The sequence below is a fragment of the Cloeon dipterum genome, chromosome 1 (assembly GCF_949628265.1).
Source record: "Cloeon dipterum chromosome 1, ieCloDipt1.1, whole genome shotgun sequence".
Taxonomy (NCBI): Eukaryota; Metazoa; Arthropoda; class Insecta; order Ephemeroptera; family Baetidae; genus Cloeon; species Cloeon dipterum.
This window is the reverse complement of record NC_088786.1, coordinates 35,683,360-35,708,025: the sequence shown is the minus strand read 5'-3', so window position 1 is coordinate 35,708,025 and position 24,666 is coordinate 35,683,360. Positions and strand designations below refer to the sequence as shown.

The window sequence follows — 24,666 nt, the reverse complement described above, 5'->3', positions numbered from 1 at the left end:
GCTGCTGGCTCACGGCAAAATCTTGAAACGGGGTGCACTCCATTCGGGGGTTCTTCTCTTTTTCACTGTCCTCGTTACGCACTGCACCTATAAGCACACATCTTTGCGCGGCTATTATAAAAATATAGGGTTCAAAAACACAAATGTTATTTTTAAATACCAAACACATGTTATTATAGGACACATCCTTAATCCCGTTTGCTTTAAAAACACGTGAATTGTGCTTTTAAAATTTAAGCTGACACTTGATTATATAGGTTCAAACCTCTATGGTTCTAGAAACTTGTTTTTCCTACATTTAACACTTTTAAAGCAAGCATAAAATGCGTATTGATGTGTGCCGAGACTTGCACCACAAGCTGGAAATAGGAGCTGTTTTTCTTTGTTTCGTTTATATTTTATTCACCCCTCTATTCTTGCTTAGTGCATAGTCAAAGTATATTAAAAATAATGCAAGAAACGGCCAACAGAAATAGCAAAATATTGCCAAAAATGATCGTAGGCGACGACTCCATTTATACAATAATTATTTATGCAAGAAAATAGCTCTGATTATATGTCCTTCTTTGATGATATGCCAGGACAGCTAAAAATCCTGTATTTTTCTTTTTCCCTCTCGACAGAATATAATGCCACACCATAGGTTTGATAATCGCCTCTCCGTGCCCTGAATACTAAGGCCAAATCTGCATTATTATGGCATTCCTGAAGGCACAGCATGCTTGACCTTTAAAAGGGACAATATTCCCCTCATCAACATTCAATTTAGCGATGGGGCGCTTGAGTGTGGCGTCAATGCTCGACAAGCCTAAGTGGAAATCGATTTCTCGCCACAGACGACGCCAAACTGTTGGTTTTAATTAAATTTGGAGAAATGAACGCCGTTTATTCATCATGCTGCGTACAAAAAAGTATATTTATATTCGATTTAATTTGAATAACGAACCTAAAAACGATTGCAGATGTGATATTCCTCTTCTAGTTACAGACTTGTGAAAATTATCATTATTCAAAAGTATGCAGCAAGAAAATTGACTTTGAGAGAAGCGGCAAAAATATGTAACAATTGATTGAGTGGAAGTTTTTAGTTAAATCGAAGTGACAACGTGGAAGTCGAACACGTTTTGGCCGAGCTCAGTTCAGGCGGGTGGCTGCTGGAGTTTGGGGTGCGAAGGGTTGTCACCCCAGGGTAATACACATCATCGCGCCGCAATTCGTTCTCACAATAATGCACTTCTTAAAGAAGCCGAGGCCATTGCATTTGAGCTGCATATATGGCACCGTCCAATTAATTTAATAAATTAAACGAACTTTTTTTCTTCCCAAGGATAACATCACATTTATTTTAGGATACATTACTGACTAACCACTTACATTCATACAATATATTTAATTCAATTAATATAAAGAGCAATGTCATGTTTATTTACACTATATTCCTATAAATTTTTTATTATAGTCATTAGGCATATGTTTCCAAACACACACATCGTAAAACTTGGATTTCCTTGCAAGAATTTAATGGAAAATTCAAATTATTTATAGAGCTCTTTCGTAACATAATTAATCATGTTGCTCGATTGCGTAAATAATTTTTTTTAATTCGACGCCTGCAAATGGGTGCAAGACAACAGAAACACCAATTATCCGTATGCTAGAAACATTACCAATCCGATCTTGGAAATATAGCGCTGCTGGCGGACGCAAAATTTACATCGTGCACCGATCAAATTTAATATATACTTTATCGAGTTTCTATGCTGTTATTACAGGCAAATATCCGATAAATGACGGTGCAGCGTAATTTAATATCGGTGGAGTAATTGAAAATTAACTTTGATGTTGAACAGCACTTATAATAATCAAAATAATTGGAAAATTTTGCTGTATTAATTTTCCTGAATTGGATATTTTAAAAACAATGCACTCCCCCTGCCTATTCGAAAGCTCGTGTGTTGTTTATCGCCTCGCGCTCAGAGTGGTTGCCATTAGCGAAAAAGCCTCGATACGCGATGTTGGTGGCGCAAATCGAAAGGGCTTTTAGCAGTAACTTCAAACCAAGGGAGCAAAACAACGAGAAGCGAGGAGCTGTCCTGATATTGTGGAGAAAAGCCGAAGTGCACGCGTGGCTGGCACGTAATTATGCGAGCACTTGCAAATATTCCCTGTGTGAGGGTTGAAATTAGGATAACTTCAACACATTATTAAATATAAGGATCAAAAGCACTTCTCTCAAGTGCGGTTTCGCGGGAAACAGCTCGTATTTAAATGCAAATTTAAACCCCCTCCTTAAAACGAGTCGTTTCCGTTTCGCAGTTCAGAGAGGCGCTTTAGTTAGTATTAAAAAATGAGTTTTAAAACACAATATAATGTCTGATGTCTTGTCCACGTGCGTATCTTGAAGGATTCCAGCAGCAGACATTCTCCGAGGTAATATTCCCGAGCAGCGACGAGAAAAGTACGCGGATGACGCATTTTTCTTGAGCTGCAGGCCGAGACAGGTCCTGTAAGCAAATAAGCATCGGTATTTTAGTATCGCACGAAATTCTCGCGAGATGAAAATGTGCAGAGCACACGAGGTTAATATTAGAATTTTCAGGTGCACGTGTGGGGTGGGCGAGGAATGCCAACTTTTTCTCGCATCAGCTTCCAGCATGTCGACAGTAAGAAGAAAAGTGGAAAAGAGAAAAAGCAATTTTGCTGGCTTTGTCACCCAGAAAGCTCACATTTTGGCTGCGCGGTCTGTTTGACGAATGCCGCGAATGGAGTGCATGAAAATATTGGCTCAACGCACACAAGCACACACTAGTTTATTTTGCCACCACACATTGCTTGCTGTCCATGGCCACTCAACGTGAGATAGCAAGAAGAGCCAGCAAGCGCAATTTAATTTCTACGCTGGTCAATATGGATTTTTTTTCTTACTCGTGCAGTGGCAACTTCTTTTTTTTTGCTCTTTTTATCCCTGTCCGAGGACCGGAAAGGGCGCGCACTGCACTAGAACGAATGTCAATTTCAAAGCTAGAGATAATTAAAAAAATATCCCTTCTTCCAGTTATATAAAAAAATGAAAAAAGAAGTTTTCAACTATGCATTTCGATCGTTGTTTTTTTTTTATTTTAAAACTTTAATACAGTTAAGTTGTAATAAATGCCTTAAGTAAGGTGTTATGACATCATAAGCATATGTAGATCACAAAATAAAAGAAATTAAACAGCCCATTATGTTGTTAACTTACGGTTACAAAATTTCGACGTAATTAAACCTCTATAGAGAGCAAATAATGTTATTTAGTAATAATTGTAGAATCTAATAAAGCATGACGATTGTTCTTGAGAAATAGTCCTTAAAAACAATTATAGGTATTCTAATATTTTAATTTAGTCCGTGTTTACCATTATGAACAAATATTTTTTTTTTAAAACGGGATTACGGCACCGTTTTTTGAAACGACTTTTTGAAACATTGTTACCCAGCGTAGCCGTAATTCACCCCTTTGACGAAAAGTTTGAGCACACGAACCGATTCTTGAGGTTCGAATTAGGCAAATTTGATATTTTTTCGGATCAAAAAGTGACATGAATTTGTCTGAAATATATAATAAAACGCGAAGGTAACAATGAAAAATAAAACCGTCTAAATTGACAAAAACCGTATTTTTTAGCTATTAGAAACAGTCTAAAAATAGTCAACTATTTTAGCCAAAAAAATCGTCTAAAATTCACAGCCCTATTCATCACACTCTGAAAATGTTTTAACTTGCTTTATTTCCTTAAATATAACAAAATTTCCTGCAGCGCCTTCCTGGGCATCGTACAGGAGAGGTACGGACATCGCCAATTATTGTGTCCGTGTGGAATGACCAACCTATTTCCACTCTGCATGCGCCAAACCGACCACACTTTTTGAGCCGTGAGAAGAACGACGACAATACAGATTTTGTGATTAGAGAGACGGCTGCTAGAAGAATTGTTGAGTAGAACCTTTTTTGATAAGCGCAATTATTTCAATATCTAAATTTTTACCCCTTTACTAAGCCTTTCCAATTTTTTATATATTTGTCGCTACACATTTTCGCTACGCACATCACCATAGATCTCGTTAAGTGTGTAATAAATTCGACAAATATATTTTCTTTTTATCTAAAGATTTCGCCAATCTTATTCATTTTTTCGTCTTTTCAAAGTGAGCTTATATTTAATTTTCCATACACGGAACCGAGGTCTGCACCGAACCCATTTTCTATTAATTTGGATTTAATCTGGATTAGAATCTAGTGTTTTTCCTCTGCTATTGGAGTTTCAATAGCTGGCATCCCTAAATCATCGAGTAGAGCAGAGTTTGCGATACAATAAATGTGAGTTGAGCATGCCCAACAAAAATAAAAAGGTATTATTTTTTTCTGATGGAGAATTTCCGTCCTCTGAAAAAGTTTATTTCACTCTGGCATATTTCAATATCGTCCAAACCTCAAACCGCCAAATTCCATGCTCCATACGCAGCAGAAAAAAGTGAAACAACAATAATTAGTTTGGTTACGCAGAAAGCACGCAGCGTGCGCCTCATGACAATGGAATTAAAGAGGGATGGAGCAGTCGCTTTCCCCGCAATGTTTCACCCGGACGCATTTTGCTTCATCCCCCATGAGTTGTCGCGAAAATCTCGTACAACACACGTCACATTTTGACTCACGGCATAAGCCCAGAAGCCCCGCGGAATTATGTTGATGTCACTAATCAAAATCATCCAGGGACAGGCCTGGTCGATCACAACATGCAACGTGCGTCATGTACTATATTTTCGAGGCTAGTTTGACTTGCGCATGACGAAAAAATTGATTTACGACATGTACGAATTTCAAATTGTTTATTTTAGAGATTTTGGATGACACGAGTGTCAACAACCCTTCTGGCAACTTGTTTTTATTTCCTAATATAGTATATATGGTCGCATGCGCGAGTCATATATGGCCTCAGAGGGGCTTGTCAGAGGTGGACGAATCGAGGTTTGATGAAACTTGGGATCAAGAGTGTATGGCTGGCGCTCATTCTGTGCAACAGAATCAGCCGCAGCTGTTTCAAATGAAAAAGACATGGCAATGCTACAAAATGAGCAAACAATCCATTCTACATGCTATGTCAGTACGTTTATTCCTAAAACAGAATTTGGCCAGCAGAGATAAATATCTATTTGAAAAATTTACGTGATTGAGGTTTATCAAGTCAAAAGGATTGCTGAATTCAGCAAAGTACGTTACTATATTTAGTTATTTAAACGTTTTGTGCAGTCGGAATTTCTAGAACTATGTAAAATAGTTACAGATCGTCTTTGACGAAGTTTCTGAACACGCCACTCGATTCTTGAAGGTCGAATTAGGTAAAGTGGATATTTTTTCCGACCAAAAAGTACAGCGCGAAATGCGAACTTTTTTCCCGCCAAAACAATATGAATGCGATAAGTGCGCATGCGTCAGATCTTACTGGATCTGCCAAAGAAGTCATTCGTACAGGCGGTCTCTCTGCAAGTGCGCACTTCTCGTTCATATCCTTTTGGCGGGGAAAAGTTCGCACGTCGCTCTATATTGACTTTTTGGTGAGAAAAATGATCCACATTACCTAATTCGACCCTGAAGAATCGATTGGTGTGCTCAGAAACGTCATAAAAGACGGTCTGTAATTAAAACAACCTCACTTTACATTGGGTAATTTTACTTGAGTAGCCGTTTCCTCACTTTGGCGACGTCAGGAAATCACACCGCACTAGAATTCTTTTCCGATCAACCCCAAGAGAAAAAGATCCAATTTGCGGAGGAGCAGGCTGGGCAAATGTCCATATATCAGAAAGTAATCCAATACACAGGCAGCGAGCCTGCTGCATGTATATAATGCCGGAATACAAATTAACTTTTGCTCTCCTTAGTCTCCAGTGACGGACACATTACATATAGCGAGGAGTCCCTTCTCATTTTTCAATGTGGTCAAGAGCAGACGTGCTGCTTTTTCTATGTATTATACTTACCCGTATATATGGGCTTCTCAGTTTGTGGGCGCCACTCCACTTGTTATACGCTCTTGTTCCATGGCAGACTTCATTATGCAGCTCATGTATCGAAACAGCTGCAGCCACGCTTCCTGCAGCTCCTCGGTCCATTTTTCTTCGAGTGAGGGTCGAATAGCTTGAATAAACTGAGGACCAATCAGCTGAAACAGAATAACATTATTTTTCACTCTTGCTTGTTATAGGATTCGATAAATAATGCAATTTTTATTTGTTTATCCAGTGCTCTTGGTCTCAGCAATGTTTTTCTAGACCAGATTCGTGCGACGCGCAGATATGGCGTCCGGTGGGGTATGGCGCGAAAAGAACCAAGTTTTCGTCAATATTGTGACGTATAATTTGCATTACTTGTACTTAATTGTGTCTTTTGGATCGTGAAAACAAACTCTTGACACTCGTGCGGCAATTCAAAGAGAGCTTTTTGCTCCCCCCCCCATGCAGACGCCGTCTTGGATCTGCGCAGTGCGAACCAATTTTATCGCACATCTGGCCCCCGCTGCTAGAAAATATATTTTATTAATCAATTTCCAAGAAGCACTTCTGAGCCGATCGCCACATTTGACAACAGCAAGGAACGCGAGTTAGAAATGAAAAATAGGTTTTATGGCTTTCAAAGCGCTTTTTGTGTTGCCGCTTTTGTCACCGGGACAAAAGAAAGGTGACTAATACACTGTGTCAACTGTGACTATTAGCGGCAATAGTACCAAAAGATAAAACACCATACAAATGTTGGGAAAGGGAGGATTATGTCATCAAAGTGTCATCTTTTGAGGGTGGTCGTGGCCTAAAAATAATGCATAATTTCTTTTTTCTAAAACACGTATATTATTTGGTACTTGAACGAACGCGTTTGGGTGCCTAATATAGAGCCACGCATTTAGTTTTTTTTTCAGCTATTTTCCCTAATGTAATAGACTGGACCATGATAAAAAAACCAAGACTAATTTTGCTCATGTCAGCAGCCATATTTTTATTTCCCCCCGGTTTTTTCGTTTTTAGATATAATTGGATTCTTTATTTTGCTGCCCTCATTTCAGCGCAGGCGTACATTGATTTAACCACAACAAATATATTCGGCTCACTCAGCATTCGTGGAGAAATAATTTGCTCTAAATGAAAAGCAAACAATCTCTATCTAGAATTACTTCCAGCCACTTACAACTTTGTGAGCACAGCATACACGAATATACGGTCCTTTTGGTCTGGTTTTGATTAAATTCCGTTGAGCAAATGGATTAGGTCGTGATCCAACGTTGATGTGTCATAAATACATCGCACATGTGCGTTGGGATTAGCTTCGCTTGTTTACACGCACGTCCAGGGATTCACAACAGATTTCTGTGAGGGACTAAATGTACCAAAAATTCTGATCCTCTGCTCTGAAAAATATTCAACTTGTCATGCTAAAGGAGTGAGACGAAAAAATTCTGAAGCCTTAATATTTAGTTATTCTATAGTGTTAGATCAATTATTGCATTTTTACATTTGCAGTGAACTTTATTTGTTTGTGACATATGAATACGTTTCCAACAGTCCGTATTGGGAGAGTCCGTTCAATAAATATTTCCATTGAATATTATTGCAGCAAGCAGGTAAAGCAACACCAATAACAGACAAAGAAAAATAACCGTTATCCGAAAGATATCTTCACGGTCAATTTCATATTATGCTATAAGAAGTAGAATTTGTTATTTTGACACTGTCCTTTCAACCTGTTTTGATATCCACGGCACGTATTGTGATATAATCTTAGCCCGATAGCATCTAAACTTATGCGCAGCGCGCTTTCAACCAAAAACGTTTCGTAAAAATTATTTTCTCTGGCAGCAAAGGCAAAACAGACTTGAACAGCATTCGTTTTATAGAATATAGTATAAAGCCTTCCAGTTCTTTTTTTTATTTTTGCTCTTTGTATCCCTGTCCTCTCGGACCGGGAAGGGCGCGCACTGGACTTTTGTATTTATTTTCGGCGTGAAATAAAAAATAAATAGACTCGCACTCCCTTTGCTGTAAAATATTACTACGCTTCCTGAGAACGATTTCACTGTTACCGAGCTCGCATCGAAGCAAAAAAGGGCTGATCGTAAAGAGCAAAAGAAAAAAAACACTAATGAGACTCCAGCTGTTGCAACTCCCGCACAACTGAAGTGTAAATAAATAAGTTCAGCGCGAATTGCGAATTAATGGCCGTTGAAACACAACAAAGCAGGTGCAAAAAGACAGGGAAAAAGCCTTGGGAGATGAAGTAATAGAGAACTCATGCCTCTCTGGCTCTTTAATTTTCCATCAAGAGAGTTAAAAAGTTTGCTTAAGAATTTAAAAAAAAATGCACTTTATGAATCGTGATGTAATTCATTGAAAAACACAGATGTGCTACCGTACTATGATAACGGATATTTTTTATGAATAAAGTGGATTAGGTTAAGCATTAATTAATAGCATTATTTCAAAAGATGTAGTTATATAATTTTTATATTGTAGCTACACTTGTACCCATCTCCTCTATTTTGTTGGTAATTTGAGCAAGATAATTTTTCATGATTTACCACACCAAAGCTCTCTTCTTGGAACTCTTACACCACACACTTAAACAGCTGTATAATTAATCAATTTCGCAATGTTCCTCAACTTGATCTGATTTATCGGAGGCATTGTGCGTCATGCTGAGGCTGGGCACGAGAGCTGAATGATTGATGACGGTAGATTGAAAAATCTCGGCGTGGTGGTGTGCTGCAGCCCCGAGGGCTTAAAGCTATTTGACTGCACAGAAGAGCAACAACAGCCTTTGTGCTATTAGGAGCGCGCTCAGTCTATCTACCACGCCGCACCACTCCACTCGATACGAAAGAAGCCACCCCAAATTGCCAGCCGAGTGAATACAGGGGCACTGGCTGGAAAATTTATTTGGTTTTCTCACACAATGCACGAGATTAAGCCTTTATTTAATTTATCACAAAGCACCCGCAGACCGGTATCGTCTTCAAAAGAGGCCATGCATTCTCCTCCTCCTGTGCGTTGCACGCAACTTTCATTGCCATTCGTATTACAGGGGATTAGTGCGGGCGAAAAGACAGAGTTGAAAACCAATTTAAACTTGTGGTCACGTGAGACTCGCTCATCCGTCGATATTTCCGAACTTGGTTAAGTGAGTTAGATTTTACAGTGCGACGAAGGATCTCTAAGCAAGGAGCTGTGCCACTTTTCTTCCTAATAAATGAAGCAGTTTTATACATATAGACGCCGGCGTCTGCCGTCTCTCCTTTCATTTAACGCAACCCGTGAAAAGTTTATAATTTGATCGAGGAACTTCTTAATCTTTTAAAAGCGGCATCCTCTGAGAAGTCTGAGAGCTTTAGGTTACAATCGTCCAACAAAAATTAAATTAAATAAAATAATAAAAACGTTTTCTTTGAAAAGGATTTACATCAAACGTGTTCTTTGAACTCATCACATTTTACAGCAAAGCTTTGCGCTCTACTTGTCAAACCAAATCATCAATAATCACACAGCTCTGCATTTTTTCCCCAGTGCGCGCACTCAATCAAGCCACAATTGTTCTGCGCTGCACTGCCGGCCCAAAGCTGACAATAGCAGCCCAAATAAAATCTCTCCAATCGGCAGTTCATGCATCGCTCAATTTATTATTGCGCTTCAGAGTAGAGAATGCCTTTATTTTGTTACAATCTCTTGGAATTAAGGCAATAGCAAAATCGGCATACACGTAATTAGTGTAAAATGATTGATTTATTTTTATTTTTGTAAAAATATCTTTCCTCCTGAACTCGTAGGAATTGTAAGTCAAGATTTGCTCCAACTTTAATACCAAGGCGCCTGAGACGCAGGTTATAATGCTGAGCGCTTTGGTCGCTATTGCCGCCACCATGTGTTGCTTTACGAAGTAAAAAATGTTGAATTGTTGCTGCAACGAATTGGGGAAATTCCATGCGTGAAACCTAAAGGGATGCCAAATGTTACAACACCTAATGTGCTGTTTTGAAACGTTTGAAGAATGCCAGCTAATTTTGTCAAAAATCTAAAAAAAAAATCTTCAAAAACATTTTAATAGCATACGTTAGGTGTTGTAACATATGGCATCCCTTCAGGTTTCACCAACTTTAATGTCAAGGTGCCTGCGACGTAGGTTTAATGCCGAGCGCTCTGGTCGCCACGCTCAATAACATTTTCTGTAAGAATTTAATTTTTTTTAAGTATATATTTATTTAGAAAATTTTACAAGTCCAGCCAATTTAGAATAAATTATCCGCTGGTTCTCGCTCAGCTGCTACATCAGCAGCAATTTAACAAAAAATAATGTGCATGGATGTTTTGTCGTTTACAAAAATACTGTGTGCATAAAAATACTACAAATAATCAGTCACACAATAACAACCAATCTTTCATTTTCTTCTTCAATTCATTTTTAAGCCTAAGGTGTTTCAGTTCGCGCGGCAGTTTGTGCCACAGTCTTGGTAACACAAAATTAATAATTGTGACATGAGATTTATAAATATTATGTACCCTTGTAATTGCTCTGATCGTAATGTTAACTAACTATCGTTTTTTACCGCTATCTTTTTGTGTGATTGAGAACATAAATTGCGGAGAGTAATAATTGACTGACCCGGTTAAACGGGGTAAGCCGATTGTATTTTAATTTATTTGATAATGAATTGTGATATTTATTTTTACTTTTTTAATTGAAAATCATGTAAATAACAAAAATTACTTATTAAATTTTGAAATTTCTTTTCAATTCAAATTACCGAGATTCAAAATAAAGGCACAACTTTGAGGGATTTATTTAGGAACCCCCGCATCCCCAATATATTTTTTAAATGTTCTTCAACACCCAGTTCAAATTTTCAGACGAATTTTGTGCGAAAATAGTAAATTTGAGAAAAATTTGTTCCGTAACAAAAAACCGGAAATAAAATCAGCTTTCTGAATATAGGTGGTTTTTGACGCTACTATCAACCGGTGAATTTTAATGAGGCCAAACACAAACCCCTTTCGAAAATCTGCAATTTTTGAAAAAGTAAAAAATAACTTCCAAGACTCAAAAGCACTATTTTTTATCTTCTAGCTGTTAAATTTTCATAGATTTTCTCACCCCGGAAGCAATTAATTTCCTATGCTCAAAAAGAGGGCTTAGCCGGTAGAATTCGAAAATTTGGATTTCAAGGCGCTTTTGGTCAGAAGTATATGAAAAAAATTGCTCAGTTAGGGTTAAATTTTCATGTAATATAATTTTTTAATATAAAAAATCACTGCTAGTGCTCGATTGAATTACGGAAATACATCCTAAAATGCATCAGTTGCTTCAGCAAACTGAAGCAAGAGGGAGACAAATTTAATATATCGTTGATGAACGAGTGCCCTGCTTTGTGTTACGGCTGGTTAACTAATGAATGGATTAATTAATTGGCTTAATGCTATTCAACCCTGAATACAGCTTTATGCAAAATAAGAAGCTGGCTTTCCGCGACGGAGAATCAACAAGCAAATTATAGATTCACAAGATGCGAGCTTCCTTCGGTGGCCACTAGTGCGACCCCCGACGGATGTAAATATTATTTGCCCGCAAACATGAAAGTTTGCGTACAAACAGCTCGACTTTTGAACTTTGCTCGGGAGGAGCCATCGCTCCTCCCGACAATCAATTCCCCTTCTTGGCTGCTTCATGCAAATTACATTCAGTGACGCAAATTACAATCTCAAGATGGTAATTTTATTCATTCGGTGGCCTAAAAATGCCGGCTGTCGCCGCAGGAGGCGAATAAAAGAAGAGCAGTGCCCCCGTCGATTACAACAGCTTGTCACAATATGGCAGGGAAGTAATTACCAAGGCGCGCGGTAACACAGAAAAGGCAGGCAACACTCTCCCCAGCGGTGCGGCGCCGGTTGCATATTAATTAAAAGTAGGCGTCTCTCTACTCTTGTTTACGAAAGGGAAAAAGACGCACAAAAGTGTTGGACTCTCTGCTGAAAGTCATGCGCTTTCCTTTGTTCTGCTTTCATCCCACGCAGGTTTCGCAACACAACCAACTAATTCGATTGCGCTCTTTTCGTCTCCCCTCAGAGAACGTGCGTGCTATTTGAGCCCCAAAAAGTCTAAATGGGTATACCGTGGAAGCATATTTATCATAAAAAGAGAGTGATCCTGTCAGGCACATTATATGATTCGGGAGCAGGCAAATCTTATCGCCGCTGTTTGTTTGAGGCGCGTGAGAAAAATTCTGAAGGCTGCCACACGCGTGCTGAATGGAAAGTTGGATTTATCTCCGGCTCATTGCCACCTGAAGATCCCCATAGAGTCGCCTTTCTTTAATTTCAAGGGGCACATACCATGCTTTAAATTTCTAAAGACGCTTTTCGAATGGGGGATCAGGGAGTAATTAGAATCCCAGCGTTTTGCATTTATTGGATGAACTTCAGAGGAAAAAGGACGGCTCCACTAGGCACATTTTTGCAGAACACATTTTTGTCTCACTCGAGCGCATTTGATTAAATTTCTTGCTACTGGCAGAGCGGAATTAATGTTACCCTCTGTAGAATTGCACAGATTCAATAAGAAGATTGGCCGCTCGTGAATTTAAATGTAAATTTATCTAGTTCTGTTATCAGTTTGAAGTTTTAATTAATCTGTACAGAAAGAGAAATTATTAAAGAGGTAAAAGGAGTGTCGTTTTGATTTAGAGAAGATGAAAACAGAAATTCTGGATTGTTTTCCAACGAATTCCGATTTTTTCACTTGTATAAACCGATACTATTAGTCAATTAAGTTTTTGAAACCCATGATGAAAAGACATGAGTTTCTATTATTATGCCATAATTAATTTGATTTCCTTCACTGCAGTAAGAAAAACTCCACGTGTGTGAGGCTTTTAGGCAAATTTAACGTTTAAAGACCGTCTTTGACAAAGTTTCTGAGCACACCAACCGATTCTTGAGGAAAAGTGGATATTTTTTCCGACCAAAAAGTCCCAAACGCGACGTGCGGACTTTTTCCCCGCCAAAACGATATGAATGAGAGAGCTGCGCATGCGTCAGAGCCGGTTTGAGCACTTGCAGAGAGGCCACTTGTACGAATTACCTCTTTATCAGATCCAGCCAGCTATGACGCATGCGCAGTTCTCGCATCCGTATTGTTTTGGCGGGAAAAAAATGTTCGCACGTCGCGTTTGGGACTTTTTGGTCGGAAAAAATATCCACTTTTCCTCAAGAATCGATTGATGTGCACAGAAACTTCGTCAAAGACGGTCTTTAATTAAATCAATCAGGGTAAAGGATTTAAAACAAAATCAGCTTAAAATTAATGCTATTTTAGCCGCTCATTGCTCATCTATCTGATAATTATTAATCGCATAGCTGTTCAAATTAATTTACCTAGAGGGACTCTATAAACCATCAAAATAGGATTAGTTTTGGGTGGAGTGCAATCATTATAATTAGGTTCGCTCTCTGTTGACGTTTCAGCGATGAAATATTAACCCTCACCGCGGGTGCTAATGGGAACTCGGCAAACAAACGCTCGTGTCGCGCTTTGATGGAGTGGATCGGGAGACAGGAAACTAACTACCGTGCATATATCACCCATTATATTCGAATAGAATGTACTTACGTCCACGTAGTTGGGTTTGGCCCCGTAGAAGTAGTGCTTCTGACCGAGATCCCGCAGCAGCGCCTCCAGCTTTTCCGGCTCGTGGATCCGAGCAATCGCCTTTTGCACACTCTGCATCACCCTGCAAAGCAAATAAAGCGACCCAGCATTACTCTTTGTCTCTCTGCCTTGCGCGAATTAATCAAATTATTGTTCGCCGCCGAGATAGGGGACCATTCCTCCTATAAGGCAATTATTCTCGCTGCCTGCCACCGTTTTATTATCTCGCCTTTCAATCAAAATGAAAATCGATTGTGTGTGCGCTCGAGTTTCCCTCCATCAAGGCGCAGCCGTTGCTTTGATCGGCCTCGTTTTTATTCTAAGAAAGCAGGAATTAGCAGGAAATGAGGACAATGCTTCTTGCTTGCACTCCAGCCCGCAGCTTTTTAATGATCCAGTTGAAAAACTGGAGGGCTTCCGCGTGACAGCCAGGAATAATGAGACTGGAACATCAATTTTCCCGCACGCGCAGTGTATAACTCACTTAATGACACACATCTCCAATAACATCGTCTCTTTTCTTTCACAGCAGTGGCAAAAGAGATCGAGCACAAGGAAAAGGTCGGAGTTAATTGCAGAAAAGGGTGCAGCGAACCGAAAGGAAGCCGGAAAATGCGCACATTGCCTCTCCAATGAGTTTTGCAGCTCCGATTTTCCCCTAACTATTCTCTGCAAAATGTTTTTCAATTTAGCCTCCGTGCAAAAAAGCTCGTTATTGCTGCTTGTCTCATTTCCGTCTGCGCTGGAATTTCGCGTCTACCAACGACACACAGAGACGCATACCAGTGCGTTACACCGGCTGCTGTCTGCTCATTTCACCGCCAGCAGGCAGAAAAGAAAACGTGTTAGTGTTAGTGTGCAACTTGTCACTCTGTCACAATCTTGACGTAAAACAACTAATGCCCGCGCGCCCCGGGGGTGCATTTTGAAAGGTTTATATTATTGTTTGCGATGGGCATTGAAAAGCATAAAACAGTCGTTTGCAGAAGAGTTCTATAGATTCACGAACAATGCACACTGTTTTAAAAAGTAGGGCAGGTGTAGGTTTTATACATTGTCAGTGATACAGTTCAGATATTTCACAGACAAACCACTTTTATCGCCACGGAAAACTATTGCAACATTTGCAGAGAGAATTTCAGAGCCAATCACATGTGTGCATGACAGTTATACACGCTGAAAAGAGTTCCATTCTCTCGCGCGTTGATGTGCAACACGTGTTATTATCCTATATATGGGTATATCGGGTGGCGCCGCATCACCATCGAGCTAGAGGCTTCCCGCGCTCTTAAGCAACCCCGTCATCTCCTGGGTGATACCGACGCCCTCCAGAGAAATTGCACATTCAAATCGGGTCAGGGCACAGAAGCAAACAAGCTTTCCCAGCAATTTTCCCCACCTCCTATACGTCCCTAGAGATGCCCTGCATGCTGATGGATTAAAGGGCTCTCTTTGCAAGCTGGGTTTTTTCGCCAGAATGGAAAAATCACGTGCTATTTGGCTTCTGGGAAGAGGCAGCGGCTTCAAAAAGCTGTAGGGCCTATACCATCGAGAGATCAAAGGCAGCCTCTTTGACCCTCGCGACACTTGTGTGCCGTTCGTTTGACCCGACTCTGCGACGGCAAACGGGTGAGTCAGCACCTGAACCTGATTTGCATCGAGTAATTAAAAGTCGACCAGCTGAAATTGGAGTTGCCACTGCTGTTTCTCATTACTTGGCTAGCAACAGGCGTCGGAAATCTCAATTTGCAAGTCTAATGCGAGGCCACACACATGAAATGTGCATCACTTGCATCCAAGCAGATATTAGAAATACCAGCGGGGTCCAGATGTGCGGTAAAATCGGTTCGCACTGCGCAGATCCAAGATGGGAAACAAAATGCTCTCTTTGGATTGCCGTACGAGTGTCAGGAGTTTGTTTTTACGATCCAAAAGGCACAATTAGTACAAGTAATGCAAATTATACGTCACAATATTGACCAAAACTTGGTTCTTTTTGCGCATTTTCACGTGATGCCATACCTGCGCGTTGCATGAATCTGGCCCCCGCTGAGAAATACTTATTTCCCTCTAATAATCAATTAACTATATTTTTCCGCATAATCAGAGGGTTTAGAGATAATTTTTAACGATCAGAAAATCTCAAAATTATTCATTCCACCCTAAACTGACCGCCCAGGAAGATTAAAACGAGGTTTAGTGGGTACTACAAACTGCTGCGAATCGATTTATTTCAATTGATGCATGAATTTTTATGTCATTCGGGATCCAAATTTTCACGGGCCATATAGCACACAATCACCTCGCATTTTAGCCGGTCAACCCCTCACGGAGCGGCTCGTGTGTGAAATTCCGACAACCGCGTCGACGTCACTCTGTGTGCTATATATATGGCTTGACTGGTTAATATAAATGTGACGGTTCGCATGAAGGGTGCGCGCTGTGATTTATTGCACGTACGAAAACACAAACCAAAACTTCCCGTGTTTTTCCCAGCGCCCGACCATATGTCACATTTTATAGCGCGCCGCTCGTGTTTTAAACGATCCCAAAACGCTTTTGACGCGAGCATTTTGTATAAAGCCTGCTTTCAACGCCTCGATGGAAATTGGTGGTTTCCAAAAAGGAAAAACTAAATCAATGACTTCAGAAGGATATTTTAATTCATATTTGGTCGGATATTAAAGGTAATTAACAAGCTGCTCAGGGACGCATGGGGATTCCAGTGATAGAAGAAATCCAACTCAAATAGGCGCCAGTCCGGACGAATCCCTGGGGTAGCCCTTTCACGCAGCTGGTGTCCGAAACAAACGCAACTGTTCCGATTTGAGTGAAGCTACCGTCGGTTTCTATGTAAACTAGAGCTCCGCCACTATCACCCTGAACAAAGGAATTTTTTTCAATCGGATTTTAGGATAAAATTTGACAAGTTTATACGTGGCAGATGCTTCTAGGTCCAGTTCCACTCATGCACATGATTTCGGTTGTGATTTTGGCACCAAACGTTTTCTTACATTCGGTGTTACTGATTACAGTGTTGTTTGTCCACTTTAAAACGTCACTGGGCTTTGGGTCTGCAGAAAATTTAAACTAAAGACCAAGAAGATTATGAAATTTGAATTAACCATCAGACGTCTTGCCAAATCCGCTGACGTACACCTTGGTTCCAACAAATGTAGCTTTGGATAGACTCTTTTTTACCAAACGAATTGGACGAATATACGGATGATCTTTTATATAAATGTTTTAAAAATTCTGTTTTACGAAAATAAAATTTACTGGTTATGTTTAAAGGCTGGTCAAACTTCAGCAGCGCAAGGTCATAGTTCGCTTGTGTCCCTGTGAACTTTGGGTGGACATATTTTTTCGAGACGTTATAGCCTATAGCGCCTGGTTGCAAGTAGGTCCTGTTCGTTCCTCCCAAGTAAATCATGAATGATGGGTGCCTATAGCACAAATATTATTTTGTATTTTGTCTGTAGATTTATATGCGATTGAGATATACCAGTAAACGCAATGGGCAGCAGTCAACAACCATGATGTGCTCAAGAGGGAAGCACCGCAAAGATTACTTGCATCAGGAACGATTAGGGCGTGCCATGGAACGTCCCCTTGATAGGCAACGTTCCCTCCAACAATGTGTTTGCTAATGGAGCCTTGAGCTGTTGCCAAAAGTTGTCCCTATATGGTTAGTAAGTTTAATTTAAAACTGAGCAGACCTTCTGAGGTTGAATACCTGTGAGCAGAGTAGGTAAATGAGAGCCAACGTTTGCACAGGCACACTCATCTTCCTGTATAGCATTTGTGAGCCAGGCTGGCAGTGGAATATGCGCCTTTTATATCGTTCCTGACGGTTTCCAACGTGATTGCAACCTTGGAAATTTCCTGTCAACGTGTTTAAACGTTGTGTTTCCCACGCAGCAGGCAAAATCATAGATGCTGCTATTAAAATATAGTAGGGAAATGGAGCAATATTTCAAAAGTTGCGAAAAAGCAGCATCAGTTAATTTATCTGCAAATTAGTCTTTTTTAAACTAATGAGTGTGCTGACGTTTTCAACTACGCGTAAGCTTAAATTTTGGCGAAAATTGCGATATAAGGATCATAAATTTAGATTGGATGTGTTTCTAAAACGTCCAATTTCTAGTTATTTGCCCCATATAGAGACTAACAAGCATTGACACAACGCGCTCTGAGTGCGATGCCTGATGGCATCACGAGTTTCACCACCCACGCAGGGCAGTAAGGGGTAAGGGTGAGACGCGTATGGCTTTCAGCAGCGGAGTTGGTGCGTGTACAATTAGCAACAATCTTGGTTTCTTTCAAAGTCCCTATCAGGAAACGAGAGAAACTTGTTGTTAGCAGAACAGTTGGAGCACACTCCTCACAGATTAATGTGCTTTTCGTCAATTTCAGCTACACCCGGCCGCGCGCTCCTATTGAGGCGAAGTTAGTAAGTTTCCTCTGAAGGCCACTCTAAATCCCACTAACAATGAGGGAGAACGCGAGCGCCGCAAAACCGCATCAGTTAATCTGAGCACGATATATACAAACCACAGAGACTTCGCGGCGGAAATAGATCTATATATGCATAGCTGGAATTGTGCTGTTATAATGGGAAATTCGTGCTTTCCCTTTAAACGACAATCCGAAAAATAAGTATTCTCCAGTCTCCAGCACGAGACAGTAAATCTTTTGATGCTCCGTGCTAACAGCGCATGAATTCACTCGGCCATGGCTGTTTGAATCAAGTTAAAGCGTTAAAAGTTTCGGGGGCTGCGAGCCATTTCAAATCCCTGTGAGAAAACAGCAAAGTGCCGAGTTCTCTCTCGATAACGGATTGTTTTCGACAAACAAAAGCTGTTCCTGTGTTTCAGTTTGTTTTGCGAAAGAGCGAAAAGTTTCGTTCATCTAACATTCCGTTTGTCTCGCGAGGACAAATTAGCAGATAAAGTGTAAGCGGCACGGATAATATTTTAGGCGTAATGAATAATTCAAGACAAAAAGCACGTCGCTGCTTTGAAGATTCTACGCTCTAATGCTGGGTGCGGTATGCCTCTGGTGTGCAATTGAAGTGTTGAATGAATGTCTGAAAAATTACTCTCACCTCAACGCGTGGGCCTTCAGTTGTTTGCTCTGCTTCAACTCTTCCAACTCCATCCCGCTGAACGGCAAAAAGGTTTCCTGAACGTCCGGGTGCGTCTCGAAGAGGCTGAAAACACAAGAGGGCAGATTTTGACTGTGCCTAAATTAACTCACACGCGAGTTGCTTTTCGCCTTTGCAAATTTGCTAATCTCTTTGGCGAATGGCAAATATTTGCAGATTTATTCGGCGCTTATAGTACGAGCAAATTTATGCGCCGGCAGCGTGACAGGCTTGGTAACGCTTTGCATTTTTGATTGTGGCAAAGTTTGCCTCAAAAGAGCTCTCAGACGTTTTATGAACTATGCATGTTCGTTCAAATCGTTCATATCGTTTCTCCTTGTTGTATTGATGAAAACAGAAAAGAAACTGATAAATTTATCACAAAAAAATACACGAGTTCCAACTAGAAACGTTAAAAGGAGACGATAACATAAAAGACCTCTTATGTCTAGTAAATTAAAACACTAAACGTTATTATTCCACTAAATATATTTATCATTTTTAACTTTTTACCTCAATTTCATCAAGCAGAATGTCCCAATGAACGAAAAGCACTGCGACGTGTTCAAATTTATACATCGAGTAGGTAAATAAACGGTACTAAAGGACTGAATAAACACATGGTGCACATTTCCAGTTGATTTATTTCCCTTTCTGCCGTTACGCCAATACGGCATATTTCACCCTGCTCTTATGCTATCGACCAGCAGATAAAACATTGCTTTTCTTCTGCGAATTCAATTGCTGACGGAGCGCAAGCGAATATAAAATTTCTCAGGCCAAAACTTGGCAAAAATCGCTCTGCCCATCCAAAATCAAGCAGCAGCGACGTGCATGCTCAAGAGCAGTTGCTTTCGGGCCACCCCTGGAAAGTGAAGGGTACTTAGCAGTCTGCTTGGAATGTTTGTGCTCGGCATAATTCAGCCTGCGCCGCCGCGTAAAAAGTGTAATTATTACTCGTCGCCGGGCATTTGACGACTTTTCACGACTTCCGCCGTAAAGCGCGCGGATATTAACGCACGCTGTTCACGCGACAACATTGATTTCCGCCTGAACAGCTCATAATAGATGCGAGAGAATATCGAGCGGCGCGTTTACGAACGCACCAAATGACTCCGAACGTTTAGCCCGTAACAGTGAAAGCAGCATCGAGTACTTGTCAGGAATCAAAATCATGCAAATCGTTTTTCAAGGATTTTTTGCTTGGTGTCAAATTGTATAAAGCTGCAGAAATGAAAATGTTTAATTGGCAAACCACCGGGGTCCGGGTTGCGATCTGTGTTTGTTCCCGCCGGTCAGAAGTAAAAATGGCGTCGAAATAATGGAGGCTAATCCCAGTGGCCAATCAGAAGCGTCGAAAAAGAGGCGTGCCGACCTAATAATTTCATTCCCGCGCATTTTGTTACATTTCAAATAGCCTGATGTGCCATCTAACGGTCAATTCGCCAATTACCGGGCTAATCAGCTGCTAGTAAAGAAATTGCAACTAAAATATTCATTATGCTGACGATGTTTTCATGATAAATTTTCCCGCCTTAATACCAGACGCCATATCTGCGCGTCGCAGAACAGCTCAATTTCAGTGTAGGTGCCAAATAATTATATATTACTGTTGGAATCTCCAATAGCTTCCAATCTACAACGTTTTGAACTAAATAATGATTCGATTAACTCACTAAATGCAGTTGCTCTACATTTTAATCAATATTGCATCTCAATCTAATAAACCATATTCAAGTGAGCTTTGTTTGTGCCCTGACTGTGCGCTGCTGATGTCGTTAGTAATAGTAAGGCGGCATTAAATTAATTCCGCAGAAAGTCGAGCACTTGCGAGTTAGACGCGGATTGTCTCCATCTCCATCCAGTATTGCGATTTTCTAGTATACTTGATGCTCAAGCGCGCTGAATGGCTCGCTACTTGACTCTGTCGCGCGCACACACGTACGCCCGGAGATTACGGCTTACAGGCTGTTGCTGATTGTATTCCATTTGCGTTCAACGTTTTGTGCAAAAGGTATGGCTTTTATATTGCATGTCGCGTTCCTGGTTCACCTGCTGTGGAGTTTCTTCTTTCAGAGTCAGAGTTTACCACATGTCACGTAACGGCGGCCAAATCTAATACATCGATTTTTGTATCCTTGATTCGTATGCAGGGTTGACTTGGGCGTGCGTTTCTTGCTGATGGGCAGAAATGCGAAACCGTCCTTGTTTGCCTGAAGAGATATCTTCTGATTCGACCTTTTCTTTTCACGAGGCAAAATAAATACGCTATTCCTGCCGGCCAAAAGTGCCAACATATAAATGTCTAGACTATATCGTGTGTCACGGAAAAGCATGCATTTATATATTAAAATTTGTATAGTAACAAGAGAAAATTTGAGCATGCGTGAATCTTACTTAACATCAATTGGACAAAAGTAATGTTTCACTTTGCTGCCGCTCTTTTTTTGTCAGCATGAGAATTGAATTATTCACCCTCAGGCCTGCTCCGTATAATTGAGGGATTATTCTATTATTTTGCCTCTATTCGTCAACACGACGAGTGCAGTGAATTATTCTGTTACATGTGCATATTTAAATTTATAATCAAAATACGCTCCAGCTCTATGGTGCCGTCCGCGCATAAAACAAATATAACGGCGTGCGCTAAAATTAGATCTACGAAGATTAAGTGACGAGCGGACTATGCGAACCGACTGAAATTTACTCTTTTCCAGCGCTCCATATAACTCTGGCCGACAGCAGCAAGGGAGCCGTTTCCTCCCTCATCCCTGGCCTGCTGAATAAATTTACTCGTTTTTCCGCGCTGAGCATAATTCTCAACGCATTTTTTCTGCTTTGCCAACCCAAAGGCTGAAAAATCAATCCAAAAAATTCTTGCGTGCTGTTGAAAATACGAGTTCTTTTTAGCAGACACAGAGAATTTTCTATTTACAGTGCGTGTTTATCTTTTTCAGTACTGGTGGGTCGTGTATAATATCCGGACCTCTGCCTGCGGAATTATCTAAATGATGTGTAGAAAGGCACGCACTCTATACAAAAATGTTTCTTTTGATCAATGCGCTTTTTACCTATGAAAAGAGATATCTTTGCCGTCTCCTTTTGACAGACACTCGCACAAAACGGGGATATAATGTTGGGCAAACTTTGCCTTGACACACTGTCTCAAAAGTTTTGTCCTAATTCGATAATAAAACTTTCAATGCAGTTCCAGGATTTGCACAGCGATCCTTCTCGTTATGACCATTGTTGCGAATGTTTGTCTTGTCTAACAATAAGCAAACAATTTCAATCGTGAGACTTTTTTAGTTTTCTTCAATTGCATGCAAGGAGCAATTAGACAGAAATATTTATTTCACATTGAAATTAGAGGTTCGTATTTTATTTTAGGTCCAGAGAGAACAACAAATAAACTCTGATGCTGGAATATTAAAATATTACTCCATGCAGACTGCACCCCCGGATTTTATTTGACCGAGCGGAGTTTGTTGTTAGCAAATACTAATTACAGAAACGCTGAGTTCCGGGTAACCATTTGCGCGAGTTTTGCACAAACACACACAAAACATACCCTCACGACCTCAAACAAATGCGAATGTGCGCGCCACACGGGCGGAATACAATATTGTTCCGACAAATGGCAGGCGCGTGCGAACAACAGCAGAAATTGAATCGCGCGTTGAGAGTTTTCCCGGAATAAATTTAATATCATATATGGCTCCACGAGCAGGAGCAAATCTGCGTGCTCTGCAACGGGGAAAGTATAATCTTCGCGCGACTTGCCTCAGCTGGGGATTCTCTCTTTTTGCGAGTCTCTAATCCTTTCGAGTGCGCGCCGGAAATTCTTAATAAGTGATTCGCTTGAATTTGGCAAAGGATTATCAACTCTGCTGTCAAAAGACGGCGGAGTATCGAGAGAGAAATTAAAGTGCTTCACACGGCAAATCCGTGCACAATTCAAAGAGAGCTTAATTTTATTTTTTGTATTTGATATTCGCTCTAGCAACAGAGGGTGATTATTTCCGGCCGTGAAACGAGGGAATTAACCAGCGGCTCGTTGGATTCCGCAGAGGTTAAAAGTTCATTAAAGCTGTAGAAAGTTTTCCGTGTCGGGCACGCACTCATTTACGTTTTGGACCGGCTAAGCAAAGACTAATTACAAAATACTGTTTGCTCTCTGGAAATATCTCATCGCACAAGCAAGAGGGTGAGGGCGTGAGCGGTAATCGAGCCAGAGCGTTAATTTTTGGATTACACCAGCCGCCACTCCTGCGTTCAATTCGAATTAATGGGAGAGTCGGCATCTGCGACGAAGCATCACGGAGGCGATTTGTGCGTCAAGCCCGAATGTGTCACTTCAAGCAGAACCCAACCAGCTCAATCAGTTTTATTGAACAAATGGCTGATCGTAGGAATTGGTGCGATATCTGCGACGAAAGTGAAGGAGCATTAAGTTCTCACTGCATGTACCAAATTTCCGACCGAACGCGCAAATGAGATTCGAGATCAATATTAAAGAGGAAAATCTTTAAAAAAACGTGGAGCCCTGTTTCCCCATTAAAAACAGTGAATTGAGAAAATACAGGCTTGCAAAAAGTGGGATTATTGAATTTTTACCAGATTCTTGACGGCAATGTTTGCACCTCAGTTTTAAATAATTTTCTAATTATTAGCTTGACTTGAAAAGTTGTCAGAGAGAACTTTTTGGAGATATTGACAATTTAAAAGAAAATTTCTGGACTTTAGAGGAAATTTCGACCACAAAGTTTAGATTTTCACAGGGGAAACATGGAATAAATTAATTTCTTGCAATTCTCACGCAAGAAATTGGTAAAAATTGAGTGGTAAACCCCGTTTAAAACCAGTGGTAAGGGAATGAAACTCTGGAACACAAATATTATTCCAAGAGGAAAAAGGAAATGTTTCTTTTTAAGGATGTTTCTAATTAATTAAGTTAGTTAGTCCATAAACTCCACCCAAATCAAACATTGACATTTATTTTATCAAAGAAAAATTTAATTACTTGTTCATTTAATTAAGATAGAAGCAGATTTTGAGGGAAAATCAATGCTCCTCTTCATTTTATGAATTTACAGTAGACCTTATTGTGAAGACACAAAGTTTGTATAGCTATTAAAAAACAATTAATAATAATTATAATTTACTAGCGAAATGTATTGCAAAAAATTACCCTCCTTTGCTTAATGCGTGCTCACCTGATGAACGTGATAACTCCAACCTTGGAAATATTTGACTCGAGCTCCTTCCAAGTCTCCTCGAGGACCAGCACCTGCTGCTCGGTCAGTTGGGGCTGCGGCTCGACCCCGTTGACGAGTTCAGGACTGCTGCTGCTGGGGGGCTGTTGCTCGTGCGAGTTGGACGAGCCGTTGCTCTCGGCGGCCGACTTGACGTGCTTGTTGCCCATGGTGCTGGCTGCTCCCTTACTCCATGCTCTCGTCCTGCAGCCACGCACATCGACTGACTGTGCCACTGAATCTGCTCCAGAGCCGCGCGCTGCCGTTTTTCGGACGCGCGCATGACTGCCGCTGCGATGCGTGCGGCGCGAGCCGAGGATTCCAGCTCGCGCATTCCATGAACCGGCCTGCTGATTTACATTTTATTATACACCTGTGCCACCGATTTAAAACTCTCGGCGGGCGGGTGGGCGGGCGGGGACGAATAATGTCCGGCTGCTGACAGATACGAAAAGTTCTGTTTTTCAGCTCGGGCTTATTTAGCAAAGGGGTTTGGTGTTTGTGGTTTGCGGTTAGTTGGCAGATCGATGCTTTGGAAGAGCGACATG

The 24,666-nt window shown here is 40.6% G+C and overlaps 2 protein-coding genes across 2 annotated transcripts; both read right to left on the bottom strand.

Moving 5' to 3' along the window:
• Positions 1 to 1,317: 1,317 nt before the first annotated feature.
• LOC135948601 (cytoglobin-2-like) lies at positions 1,318 to 24,372 on the bottom strand. Its single transcript, XM_065497956.1, has 5 exons — positions 24,080 to 24,372; positions 18,825 to 18,929; positions 13,679 to 13,799; positions 6,019 to 6,200; positions 1,318 to 2,504 (listed from the first exon to the last, which is right to left on the bottom strand). Exons 1-4 carry the CDS (start codon positions 24,286 to 24,288, stop codon positions 6,036 to 6,038), a joined length of 600 nt encoding a protein of 199 aa, XP_065354028.1. The 5' UTR covers positions 24,289 to 24,372; the 3' UTR covers positions 1,318 to 2,504; positions 6,019 to 6,035.
• On the bottom strand, positions 16,351 to 17,550 carry LOC135947850 (chymotrypsin-2-like). Its single transcript, XM_065496813.1, has 6 exons — positions 17,454 to 17,550; positions 17,223 to 17,398; positions 16,997 to 17,163; positions 16,843 to 16,947; positions 16,655 to 16,791; positions 16,351 to 16,597 (listed from the first exon to the last, which is right to left on the bottom strand). The coding sequence occupies exons 1-6, from the start codon at positions 17,517 to 17,519 to the stop codon at positions 16,421 to 16,423; spliced, it is 828 nt and encodes a 275-aa protein (XP_065352885.1). The 5' UTR covers positions 17,520 to 17,550; the 3' UTR covers positions 16,351 to 16,420.
• Positions 24,373 to 24,666: the final 294 nt, after the last annotated feature.